A 12,433-nucleotide genomic window follows, 5' to 3' on the forward strand; every position below is an offset into this window, starting at 1 on the left:
AAGAAGAGGGTATTTATTTTTCGGGCTACGCCCTTGGGGCATGATCACTAGGTTTCTTCTGATAAACATTTGTTATTCAGCTCCAGGATGCCCTTCTGGGTGATCGTCCGCTTTACAAATACACTTATGTTATGTTATCCAGTGATGCCTACCTGCTCCCGGGTCTTCTGTAGCTGCTTGAGCTCCGTCCGCAGGCGCTCACAGTCCGCTTTCAGCTGCTCCTCCTGGCACTGTGTGCTCTGTAGCTCGCGCCGCGCCTCTGCGAGTTCAGCCTCCAGGCTCTGCAGCCTCAGCTCGTGCGGCTCATCGAGGCCCAGGGAGCTCTGCCAGCCTAGGGAGCGCTCCAGCACTAGAGAAAGAACAAGAAACAAGGTAAGAAGTGGGGTTCAGGCAGTGCTGCGCCGGCCTAGGGAGCGCTCCAGCACTAGGGGAAGAACAAGACCCAAGTAAACCCTAATATATGGCCATAAAAGCCAAAGTGTCAATCCCAGTGTCCAGGAGTATCATTTGTTACAAGTCATCATGCCGTACTAAGCAGGAGCTAGGGACAAAAGGTCTTTGCTCCATCGAGGGACGAAGGCACTCAAGTACATACTGTAGAAGTAAGCTCATGTAGTGTTATGTTCCATATAGGTACCCTAATATCGGCCCGAGTAGTCACCTAACCCTTCACCTATATTCTCCCTACCGTTACACTACATAACGGTTCTTACTACTGACCTTTTACCTAGTTACGGTAATGTCCTTAGACGACATTCTCCGAAAAACTCAAGCCTCATTCATTATGCATGGGGATTCTTGGAATCACAACAGGCCTACCATCTCCTGCATTATACTATGTATAAGGGTCATTTCTTCCATCATACCAGTCTGACATTACACAGCAAGGTATATCCCCAGGGGGTACCGCTTTGGGTATATATTCTGGTATTTAGAACAAGGGAACCCGTATAGGTGGCAAAGGACCCCGGGTAGTACTAGTTTTTAGTTTAACAATGGTCCTTTAGCTTGAGAAAATTGAACAAGAATAAGCACAGGCTAAAAATGAAGACTGTGTATTTTCTTCAGTGTCCAGCCAGACAAGGAAGCATTTATTTAGAAGAATTAGTGAATTAGCACGTTTGAGGTGAAACAAGTCACACAAAAATATAACTGGGCACAGGCCTGTACCAAGTCAAGAAAGGACAATACATGGGGGAAAGTAACAGGCAAACAAACAGGAGAAATGGCGGCTTACAATGCAAATAAAATTATAAGTAAGCTCTATCCCACAGTAACTGCGACATAAATCATAAATCGAAAAAGCAGCAGTACTATGTTAAACAGTCGACAAACGTTTCGATCCCTATCTCCAGGGGTTTATACTGGGATCATCATCAGGACTAAAATAAATTGAGCTTTGCCTGATTAGTTGTCATTAGTAGGCCTGTGGGGTTTAAACAGGAGGAAAAAAACCAATTGTCTTAATTTCACGAAATACGGAAAGACATATCAGACATACCTCTATAGTTCAGATCGCAAATTTTTGTTATGTGAAAAATGGGGTTGTGCACATGCAAATTGCGTGCACTGAGCCTTAGGTGCTTGTATCCAAAGGGCACAGTTTCATTGTGCTCATATTTGGGTGCACTGTCATGCAGATGTGTGAATTGAGTAAAGCCATTTATATAGAGCCAATTGGAGATAAGGTGATAAAACGTGAGCCAAGTGAGAGCAGCAGAGGGCGCCTCGGCGTGGCACTTAATGATAGTGCAGGAGAATACTTTTCAGTGATTGAATGATGATTAATTGGACTGCGAAGTATACCTAGAAGGCCATGCTCCTGGGCGGCGGAGGGGTCCTGATAGCCTTCTAAGCAAGAGGCTGGATCGCGTCTCACTGTGGGTTTAAACAGGGGGATCAAACTGTGAGCCTTGTCTAAAGTTAAACACGAAGATTTCCTTATTTTTAACCTACTTGCAGCCATTTTTGAAGTTGCTCTATACATCTTCTATTTTAATTGAGCTTACCCTCGAAATCAGGTTTATTCAATGCCAAACAACCAGCATTTTGTTTAACCATGTACTTGTCACTGCTAGACTACACTTGGTGGAAAGCATTTTCAATCTTCCTCACCACCACTATAAAATGGCGCCCAAGGTTTTCCCAACCCTGCTATTGACACACCGTAGTCCTTCTTCTTTCTTTACACGCGAGGTTTACACACCGTAGTCCTTCTTCTATCTTCACGCGAGGGTTTTGATATCTTCACTCGCTTCTGACCTCCCACAATACAGATCCAGCCATCACGCTGAACCTCACAGGACCCATCGGCCGTCCTTGGACGCTAATTTTAACGGTAAGCGCCTCGCCTCACCCTTGCATCTCCTCCCTCCTAATACCCCCCCCCCCCCCCGACCCCCCCTTGTAGCCGCCCATGGCGTGACTCACTCACGGCCAATTGTGCTCTTTCATGTTCCCTTACAGGCTCCAAAAATCCCACGCTTATATGCAGAATTCCTACCGGAACTAAGTAAGGGTTGTTTACTTCACCACTGTCTAGAATTAAGCCTCGCACGTTAATTTCCCCTTCTGCGGTCATTCTTTTTTAAAAATCCCACAGTATGTATGTATGTATGTATAAACCATTTTGTAGCGCGCTCCGTTACTTAAGAGTATCCTGGCGCGAAGGGGAAAGGCGGGAAACAGAGCCACAGAGAGAACAGCTTAGGTTACATTCTTAAATAGGTGTGTTTTTAGATTTTTCTTGAATAGAGCCACAGTTTGGGAGGATCGCAGATGGAGAGGTAGAACATTCCAGGCCCTAGCCACAATCACAGAAATTGATTGGCCACCAAGTCTGGCTCGTTTGAAACGGGGAAGGGACAGTTTACACAACGTAGATGATCTAAGAGAACGTGCAGGGACATAGCAAATGAATCTCTTTCTCAGGTAGACGGGGCCTTGGTCATGAATGGCTCTAAACGCAAGCACCAAAGATTTAAAAAGGATGCGCTGCGCAACCGGGAGCCAATGGATGGTGCTCATCGCAGCACGTACGCTCTTCCATCTGGGGATGTTAAATATCAGACGGACAGCCGCATACTGAATGATTTGCAGGTGTTTCACCAAGTAAGCCGGAATACCGCTGAACAAAGCATTCGCGTAATCCAGCCTTGCCAGTATAAGAGCTCGGGCAACCGTCTCCTTAGCCTCCTTAGGGAGCAGAGGAAAAAACTTGCGGAGCATTTTCAGCGTGGCAAAGCAAGTGCCTGTCAGCTTTTTTATATGCTCCTCAAATCTAAGGTCCTCTGCAAACCAGATGCCTAGGTTTTTAGCCGGTCTCCCCATCTCTTTCGGGCTAGGAATGTTAGGGGGCCACAGTGTGTTCTTAAACGAGGGGGGGAAAGAACCATAAAAAAGCACCTCCGATTTGTCCTCGTTGCATTTCAACTGGGCCTGAGTTAACCAGCGAAATACAGAGGACAGACAACGATGTACTGCCGACGGATCCAAATTGTCGTCTGGCCAGGTAAACAGCAGTTGGGTATCATCTGCATACCCTATAATCTTAGCCCCAAACTGTTCCGCTAGATAAACCAGGGGGGTGATGTAAACATTGAACAGTAAGGGACTAAGAGTGGAGCCCTGAGGAACCCCCGTAAGAAGTGGTTTGGGTTCAGAAGCGTGGGGGGGCATCCAAACCTGCTGAGACCTGTTGGACAGAAACGAAGACAGCCAAGCCAGCACCACTCCCCTGATACCAATGGCAGACAGCCTGGCGAGAAGGAGTTCGTAGGGGACGGTATCGAACGCGGCAGAGAGGTCCAATAAAATTAGGACCGCTCTGCCGCCTCCGTCCAAACAGTCCCGGATCGCCTCGGTCATCTCCACCAGCGCTGTCTCAGTGCTATAGGTAGCTCTGAAACCCGATTGGGCAGGATGGAGGGCGTTGGAGGATTCGACAAAGTTCTCCAGTTGTTGAAGAGCCACCTTCTCGCAGATTTTCGTAAGTGCTGGCAGAAGGGATATGGGACGGTAATTCCCAGGAACCGTCGCATCCAGTCCCGTTTTTTTCAAAAGCGGCAGAAGTTTGGCTCGCTTCCACCCTAGAGGCACCTCCCCTGAGGCCAAGGAGAGGTTCACAATCTGTGTAATCTCAGAACAGACCAAATCCGCCACCTCTGAAAGCACTCGAGCTGGGCACGGATCGGCTGGAGAACCCGATTTCAGGGATTGCAGGAGAGGCAGGATAGCGCCCTCAGCAACTTGGCCGAAGTTCAGAAGCTGTTGTCCAGAACAAGGACATGGTATGGGACACATGTCGGCCACTACGCAATCGACAGGCATAGCCGCAATAAGGTCCCGCTGGATCCTCGCTATTTTACTAATAAAAAAGGTGGACAAATCCTTGCACCATTGCGCAGAGGATGGAAGAGCAACTGCGTCAGCCACAGGCGCAACAAAGCTCTTGACAATAGCAAAAATCTCTCTGCTATTGTTATCTGCTTTTGCAATACGCCCTGCATAGTAGTTCCCTTTTGCTCCCTTGATGGCTGCATAATAGCTTTTTTGTGCTAAACGTAGCGCGGCTTTAGCCTCTGAGCTATAGCTACACCTCCATGCTCGTTCTAATTTTTTACAGCCAAGTTTCATCACCCTCAGCTCGGGAGAGAACCAGGGTTGGGAGGGAGAGTGTCGTACCCTAGACACAGTTGTATGTTTGATGGAAGCAGAGGCCGCCTGCCGCACCCACTCATTAAACTCGCAGACCGCCTCGTCCAGAAGCATCGTAGATTTCGGGCGAGCTCTGGACAGGGCCTGTCTAAACGCGGGCAGGTTAATCTTTTGGGTGTGACAAATGGTGGGTGTGGGACCAGGTTCCTCCATTATCCACTCAAACCTGACCAGATCATGGTCACACCAAGTTGTTTTTCCACTATCACAAATTGAATTGGAAAGTTGGAGCAAACCAGGTCAAGCAGATGACCTCCCTCGTGAGTTGGGACAGTTACCCATTGATTAAGCTGTGCCAGGGTAAGAATTTCGCCAAGCCTACGGGCTTCCGGTAGGTCAGGAGCGTCTACATGAATATTTAGGTCACCGACCAAAAGAAACTTAGGGAAGCTTAAGGCCGTGGCACTATATATTCTTCTAAGGAATCAAGGAAATGATTGGCCTGGCCAGGGGGCCTATAAATCACGGAACCACCTAAGGTAAAATGCGGGGAAATTTTTATAGCAAAGTGAAGAACCTCGCCATCAACACCCGCAATCGGTGGCTCAGCAGAAAAGCACCACCCCTCCCTGTAAATGACGGCTAGACCGCCCCCTCTCCCCAAGGGTCTGTCTACCCTCGCAATTTTAAAGCCTCTGGGGACAGCCAGTTCCACACTCGGGGCGGAGGTGCTGGTCATCCACGTCTCCGTGACGAACAGCACATCCAACTGGCCATCCACCAGTAGCTCAAAAATATCTGCAGCATGCTTTACCAACGATCTAGCGTTAATCAGTCCCGCCCTAATGGTCGTAGCACCGGCGTTCCTGACTAAACGTGGGGGTAAGGCAGATTGAGGGAGGAAACCACAACTGGGGCACTCAACCCAAGTTCCACCAGGATCTACACGTGGACATGACAATCCTACACAGGGGGGGATAAGCTTCACAAGATCATGGCGGGAATACTTGCGTTTCACTAAGCTGGCCATCTCAGCAGGAAGTCGGGTAGAATGACTGGCCCTGGGCCCGTCCGAGGCACGGACGGGCACAGACGGGCCCTCCTTTGGCGCTCCTTCGGCACGAAGACGGCGCACCCGCTGCGCGCGGCCGCTGCGCGCCCTATGGGGTACCATTATTTAACACCCAAGCCCCTCCCCAAGCTGGACCGCTACCTCCCGACCAGCCAGGGACCGGGCCTCACTAAAGATGGCGCCGCCCGACCTGGCCCTCCACAGCAATCGGCACAGAGCAGCCGCGGTGGAACGGGGCGCAGGGGAACCGGGAAAACAGCACAGGGGTTAAAAACGGGTGCAATTAATTATTATACATACATCACAATTTGCAAATCAATTGAGTGTAAAAGTACAGATTAAATTTTAAAATGCGCTAAAACTACAGTACAGGAGAGCGAGTGGGCAGAAGAGTAAATCTCGCAGTCTGCCTTTCTTTCCCCAGTGGAATTTCACAGTGCTGCCACCACCATGATCAGCCACAGTGAGACGCGATCCAGCCTCTTGCTCAGAAGGCTATCAGGACCCCTCCGTCGCCCAGGAGCATGGCCTTCTAGGTATACTTCGCAGTCCAATTAATCATCATTCAATCACTGAAAAGTATTCTCCTGCACTATCATTAAGTGCCACGCCGAGCCGCCCTCTGCTGCTCTCACTTGGCTCACGTTTTATCACCTTATCTCCAATTGGCTCTATATAAATGGCTTTACTCAATTCACACATCTGCATGACAGTGCACCCAAATATGAGCACAATGAAAACTGTGCCCTTTGGATACAAGCACCTAAGGCTCAGTGCACACAATTTGCATGTGCACAACCCCATTTTTCACATAACAAAAATTTGCAATCTGAACTATAGAGGTATGTCTGATATGTATTTCTGTATTTCGTGAAATTAAGACAATTGGTTTTTTTTTGTTTTTGTTTTTTCCTTTTTCCGCCTGTTTAAACCCCACAGGCCTACTAATTACAACTAATCAGGCAAAGCTCAATTTATTTTAGTCCTGATGATGATCCCAGTATAAACCCCTGGAGATAGGGATCGAAACGTTCGTCGACTGTTTTAACATAGTACTGCTGCTTTTTCGATTTATGTCGCAGTTACTGTGGGATAGAGCTTACTTATAATTTTATTTGCATTGTAAGCCGCCATTTCTCCTGTTTGTTTGCCTGTTACTTTCCCCCATGTATTGTCCTTTCTTGACTTGGTACAGGCCTGTGCCCAGTTATATTTTTGTGTGACTTGTTTCACCTCAAACGTGCTAATTCACAAATTCTTCTAAATAAATGCTTCCTTGTCCGGCTGGACACTGAAGAAAATACACAGTCTTCATTTTTAGCCTGTGCTTATTCTTGTTCAATTTTCTCAAGCTAAAGGACCATTGGGTATATATACATCATCTCTTGCTGAGATAAGGAGAGGAGAAAAGGACTTCCATGCCAACACATTGACGCGAGACGCTGAGGCTCCTGCACGCAGACACTCCAGTTCGCACTGGTCTGACATCTCTTGCGGGTGTCCATCTCGAGATCAAGACAGGGTCCCACAGTCTCTCACTTCAGGTAATGAGGTTGACTTTATCCTAGAGGGATTCTTGGCTTTTCACCTTCATACATGCTAGGTACATTCAGGTACATCTAGTTAGGGACGCATCGTAGGAGTACGCATTTTTACTGTCATGTATTTTATATATTTGCCTGAATGCATTGTTTTATCACCATCGTAGGAACGAATATGCTACTTACCAGTATCCATCTGTTCTTGGCATGTAGGGCTGCTGACATTCATATCTGTGCATAGATCACCGCCTAGTGTTGGGTCCGGATGATTGCACATTGTTGTCCTGGAAGAGTCTTCGAAGTATCACGAGATAGGTGGCTCCTCCCCTGGACTACAGTGCGCATGGGCATCGACTCCATCCTCAGATTGTTTTTAGCCACTGTGGCAGAGATGGAGTAGATACAGTAAGTGATGACCATGCTAAGAGTAATTCTAAGTGCTGCAGCCGCTACAGGCGCCGGGGAGGAGGGCGGACAATATGAATGTCAGCAGCCCTACATGCCAAGAACAGATGCATACTGGTAAGTAGCATATTCGGTTCAAGGCATGTGGGCTGCTGAATTCATATCTGTGCATAGAATACATAGCAGTCCCTCCATTAGCGGCGGCTGCCTGTGCCAGCTGCAGCAGTTTGAAAAAGTGTTTTGAGAACAGCCTGCCCTACAGCTGCTTGCTGTTTGGAGTGCACATCTACGCAGTAGTGTTTTGTAAATGTGTGTGTGGTAGACCATGTGGCTGCTCTACATATGTCTTCTAAGGGAATATTTCCATGGAGGCCCCCAACTTTCGTGTGCAGTGGGCCCTTGGGGGAACCGTTAATGTGCGCTTGGCTTTTTGATAGCAAATCTGAATGCACTTAACGATCCACCTGGCTATACCTGCCTTGGAAATGGGGTTGCCTTTGTGTTGTGGCGAAAAGGCAACAAATAGTTGTTTTGTTTTCCGAAAATCTTTGGTCCTATCTATGTAGTACATTAGAGCTCTTTTGACGTCTAGTGTGTGGAGCATTCTCTCCGCCACTGACTCAGGATTTTGGAGGAACACTGGCAGTTCTATAGTCTGATTGATATGGAACTGGGAAACCACCTTAGGAAGAAACTTAGGGTTAGTGCGGAGTACCACCCTGTTGGAGTGAATCTGTATGAATGGCTCTTGGATAGTTAGTGCCTGCAGTTCACTAACTCGTCGTAGCGATGTGATTGCAATTAGGAAAGCCACTTTCCACGTCAAGAATTGAATCTCGCATGAGTGTAGAGGCTCAAAAGGTAGGCCCATCAGTCTGGTGAGGACCATATTCAGGTTCCATTCAGGAGCTGGTGGGTGTCGGGGAGGAATAACTCGTTTGAGTCCCTCCAGAAAGGCTTTAATGGCAGGCACTCTGAAAAGTGAGACGCTGCCTGTTTTGGAGATAAGCTGCTATTGCGGACAAATGTATACAAATGGAAGCATAGGCCAGATTGCATTTGTATAGATGTAACAGATAACAAATGATCTTGTGAGTAGATGCATCTAGCGGGTTGATGTTGTGGTCGGCACAATAAATGACAAACCGATTCTATTTCGCCGCATAACATGCTCTGGTGGTGGGCTTTCTTTCCTCCTTTATGATATCCATACAGTCTGGAGGCAAGTTGAGGTAGCCAAATTCTAAGACCTCAGGAGCCAGATCGCCAGGTTGAGCTGTTGCGGATCTGGGTGCTGAATGTCGCCATGGCTCTGCGTCAAAAGCCTGGGTGTGAGGTGCAGCCTTTGATGCGGTACCACGGATAGTTCTAGAAACGTGGTGTACCATGGTTGGCGTGCCCACGTCGGAGCAACCAGGATGAGTGTCATCGAGTGTTGCTTCAGCTTGCGTGCCACCAGCGGTATTAGAAGTGTCGGGGGTAAAGCGTACGCAAATATGCCTGACCAGTTCATCCATATCGCATAGCCCTGCGACTGTGGGTGTGGGAACCTGGCGGCAAAGCTTTTGCATTTGGCGTTTTCCTTTGTGGCAAACAGGTCTATCTCTGGATGACCCCACTGCTGGAAGTACGGCTGGAGTACTGATGGATGTATCTCCCACTCGTGCATTTGGTGGCTGTACCTGCTGAGCAGGTCCGCTATCTGATTGTCCTTGCCTGGGAGGTGTTCCGCCATGAGGAAGATGTTCCTCTGAATGGCCCACTTCCACATGCTCTGAGCCAGATGAGACAACTGTGGAGAGTGTGTACCTCCCTGCTTCTGTATCTAGTACATGGCCGTCATGTTGTCCGTCCGGATCAACACAACCTTGTTGCAAAGATGTACTTTGAATGCTTTCATCGCCATGAAGATAGGCATCAGTTCCAGAAGGTTGATGTGCATCTTCCTTTGTTGCACTGTCCATAGTCCCTGCACTGTGTAGTGGAGTACATGAGCTCCCCATCCCTGGAGAGATGCGTCCGTTGTCAGAATAATCTGTGGCACAGGCTCCTGGAACGGTCGCCCCCTGCAAAGGTTTTGTGGATTCCACCAATGCAGAGAGTTGTATGCACGACCGGTCACCAACACTAGGTCTTTCAACTGTCCGTGAGCCTGATTCCACTGACGTGCTAAGCACTCCTGAAGCGGACGCATGTGTAGTCTCGCATTCGGGACTATGAAGATGCAGGAGGCCATCATGCCTATCAACTGCATGAACACTCGTGCTGGAAGCGAGTGTTGTGGTTTGAATTGTCGTATCAGCAATTGCATGCTGTTGATTCTCACCGAATTTGACTGTGCTTTGGCTGCCAGAGTATCTATTGTCGCGCCCAGATACTGCCGTACGTGGGCGGGCTGAAGGTGGAACTTTGGATAATTCAGTGAAAACCCCAGATTGTGAAGAAGGTGAATGGTGTGGGACATGTGGGCGGCACACTGCTGGGCCAACTTTGCCTGGATAAGCCAGTCGTCCAGGTAAGGGTAGACGTGAACGTTTTGTCTCCGTAGGTGTGCAGCCACTGTTGCCAGGCCCTTGGTAAACACCCTGGGTGCTGTCATCACTCCGAAAGGGAGGACCCTGAACTGATAATGCTGCATACAGCATGACGGTTACCACAAAAAAAATGTAAAGAAATTTTTACTAAATTGATACAATGTCTCAACATCGGTTAGAGTTGGCCAGCAAATACCAATGTCCTGCTACATTCTTCTTTTAAAACACTTAGTGGTAATAGAAATAGATGGGTTTCCGGCAAATTCAGTTATTCTGTTGGTGTTCTTTCCCTTTCTATATTTCCCACTAGAGCGGGCCTCATTGTCCTGAGCGAGCGCCAGGCGAGGTGAGGCCATCTCCGAGCCAATGTGCTGGTGAGTGATTAATTAACTAATCAGTTTACAGTAACAGAGCCTTGGCTCTGTGGCCCTCTATGTCTTAACTTCTAAAATTAAATTTTCCAGTTAGTATTTACAACACGTGTACTTTTTTAGGTGTATACACTGTTTTTTTGTTTCAGGAGCAGAATAACTTAAAACACCATGACTTCATCTCCTACCAATTCACCTACAAGAGACTGGTAGGTTAATGTCTCTGGCATGGTATGTATTTTGATTCTTACTATCACAGTTGCAGTAGTGTCCCATTAGGTCCTGAAGAAAGCCTTCCCAGGCTGAAACATGTCGACCGATTGATCCATCTATAAATGGTAATATATGCTTACATCCATTTCACACTCTGCTTTTAATTTTGGCACCATGGTGACCGTCTCAATAAAGGTCTATTAGGCACCATGCTAGTCAATTTTATTTCACCACTTTCTTTATAGCACATTTGCTTTCTACACTGCAACTTTCTTTCACTTCCCACAGCCCATGAGATACTATTACCCAACTTTACATCACTGGCGAACTACATACTAGTTGTTGTACTCACACTTAATTCTTAGTGAGACACCTAGTAGACACCAGGCTGGTGCTCTTTCAACCCAGATGATGAAGTTCCGCCAATGGGTGGGCTGATGGGTTCACGTTTGCTCTCTTCTCTCATTCTTACAGTCTACTCCCTCGGGAGTCTATTCAAGCGCTCTACAAACCCGCAAAATAAAAATAAATAAATATACCTCTACGCTCCAAGTACACGTTAGACATTTGAGGCCACCACTGACCTTAGCACCCCTTATGTGTTTTTTTTTTTACTTTGTAGACTACTCTGCCACATTCGATGGGGTAGTACAGAACAAACTATGGGAAAAACTTAGAAACTGGAAAATCCCAGACAACCTGCTAAATGCCATCAATTCGATCTACAGTAGGACCTGGGTGAGAGTAAAACTGGCAGGGGAGACAGTATCCCCAAAATTCTATACAGACCGGGGTCTGAAGCAAGGTTGCGTTTTTGCGCCAACACTGTTTAACCCCTTCGCCGCGGGGCTGATTCCCCTGAGGCGCTGGGGGGAGGAGTGGGCGAACGCAGTGCCACTGTGCTTGTGACGAGCTCGGCTCGTCACGCTGCACTGTGGAGCTGTGCTCATGACGAGCTGAGCTCGTCATGTCCACGACCGTTTTTTAGAACGCTCAGCACAGCGGGGGAATTAGCCCCACGTGTGAGCGCCGCGCATGTCATGACGAGCTCAGCTCGTCATGAGCACAGCGCAACCGTGTCTCATGACAAGCTGAGCTTGTCATGAGCACGGAAGGTGTTAACTTATATACATCAGACCTAGGCACGGAGCTGCAGAACGCCAATCTAGCCATGCCAAAGATAGGTCAAAAGAGAGGGCACCCGCTACAGTATTCAGATGATTTGTCAATTTTCGATCCCACAAAGATAGGGGTCCAGAAGGCATTAAACTCCTTACATACTTTTAACGAACGTAAGGCACTGGTTGCCAATCAAAGTAAAACAAAAGTGCTGCTATTTGGCCGATATGCAGGGAAAACATTGCAAACATGGAGGCTGGTCCCTTTGACGATAACAGACAAAAAGCTATAACTATCTAGGAGCCTGGTTCAGTGATACAGGGAACGCATGTTAAAAGGACAAGCAACCATATATGCTCTATGTAAACAACATGATAAATGACATAGCCCGACGACAGCAGAAATCAGGAAGGTCATCACTGCAAAGCGGACACCTACAGTAGGCTATGGGTAACAAGCTTTCCCAGGAAAATGCAATACATTATTAGAGAAAGTCCAATCTGAAGGTTACAAGTGGGTCTT

The 12,433-nt window shown here is 47.7% G+C and overlaps 1 protein-coding gene across 3 annotated transcripts in view; it reads right to left on the reverse strand.

Annotated features, from left to right (window-relative positions):
• The window catches only part of TBKBP1 (TBK1 binding protein 1), a 368,191-nt gene that overhangs the window by 176,874 nt on the left and 178,884 nt on the right, over positions 1-12,433 (reverse strand). For all 3 annotated transcript variants that reach the window (XM_086924306.1, XM_086924304.1, XM_086924305.1), the window contains exon 6: positions 153-349. In XM_086924306.1, the coding sequence (XP_086780432.1) occupies positions 153-349 (197 nt within the window). The remainder of the gene's footprint in view (positions 1-152; positions 350-12,433) is intronic.

Source organism: Lissotriton vulgaris, chromosome 5 (genome assembly GCF_964263255.1).
Source record: "Lissotriton vulgaris chromosome 5, aLisVul1.2, whole genome shotgun sequence".
NCBI lineage: Eukaryota > Metazoa > Chordata > Amphibia > Caudata > Salamandridae > Lissotriton > Lissotriton vulgaris.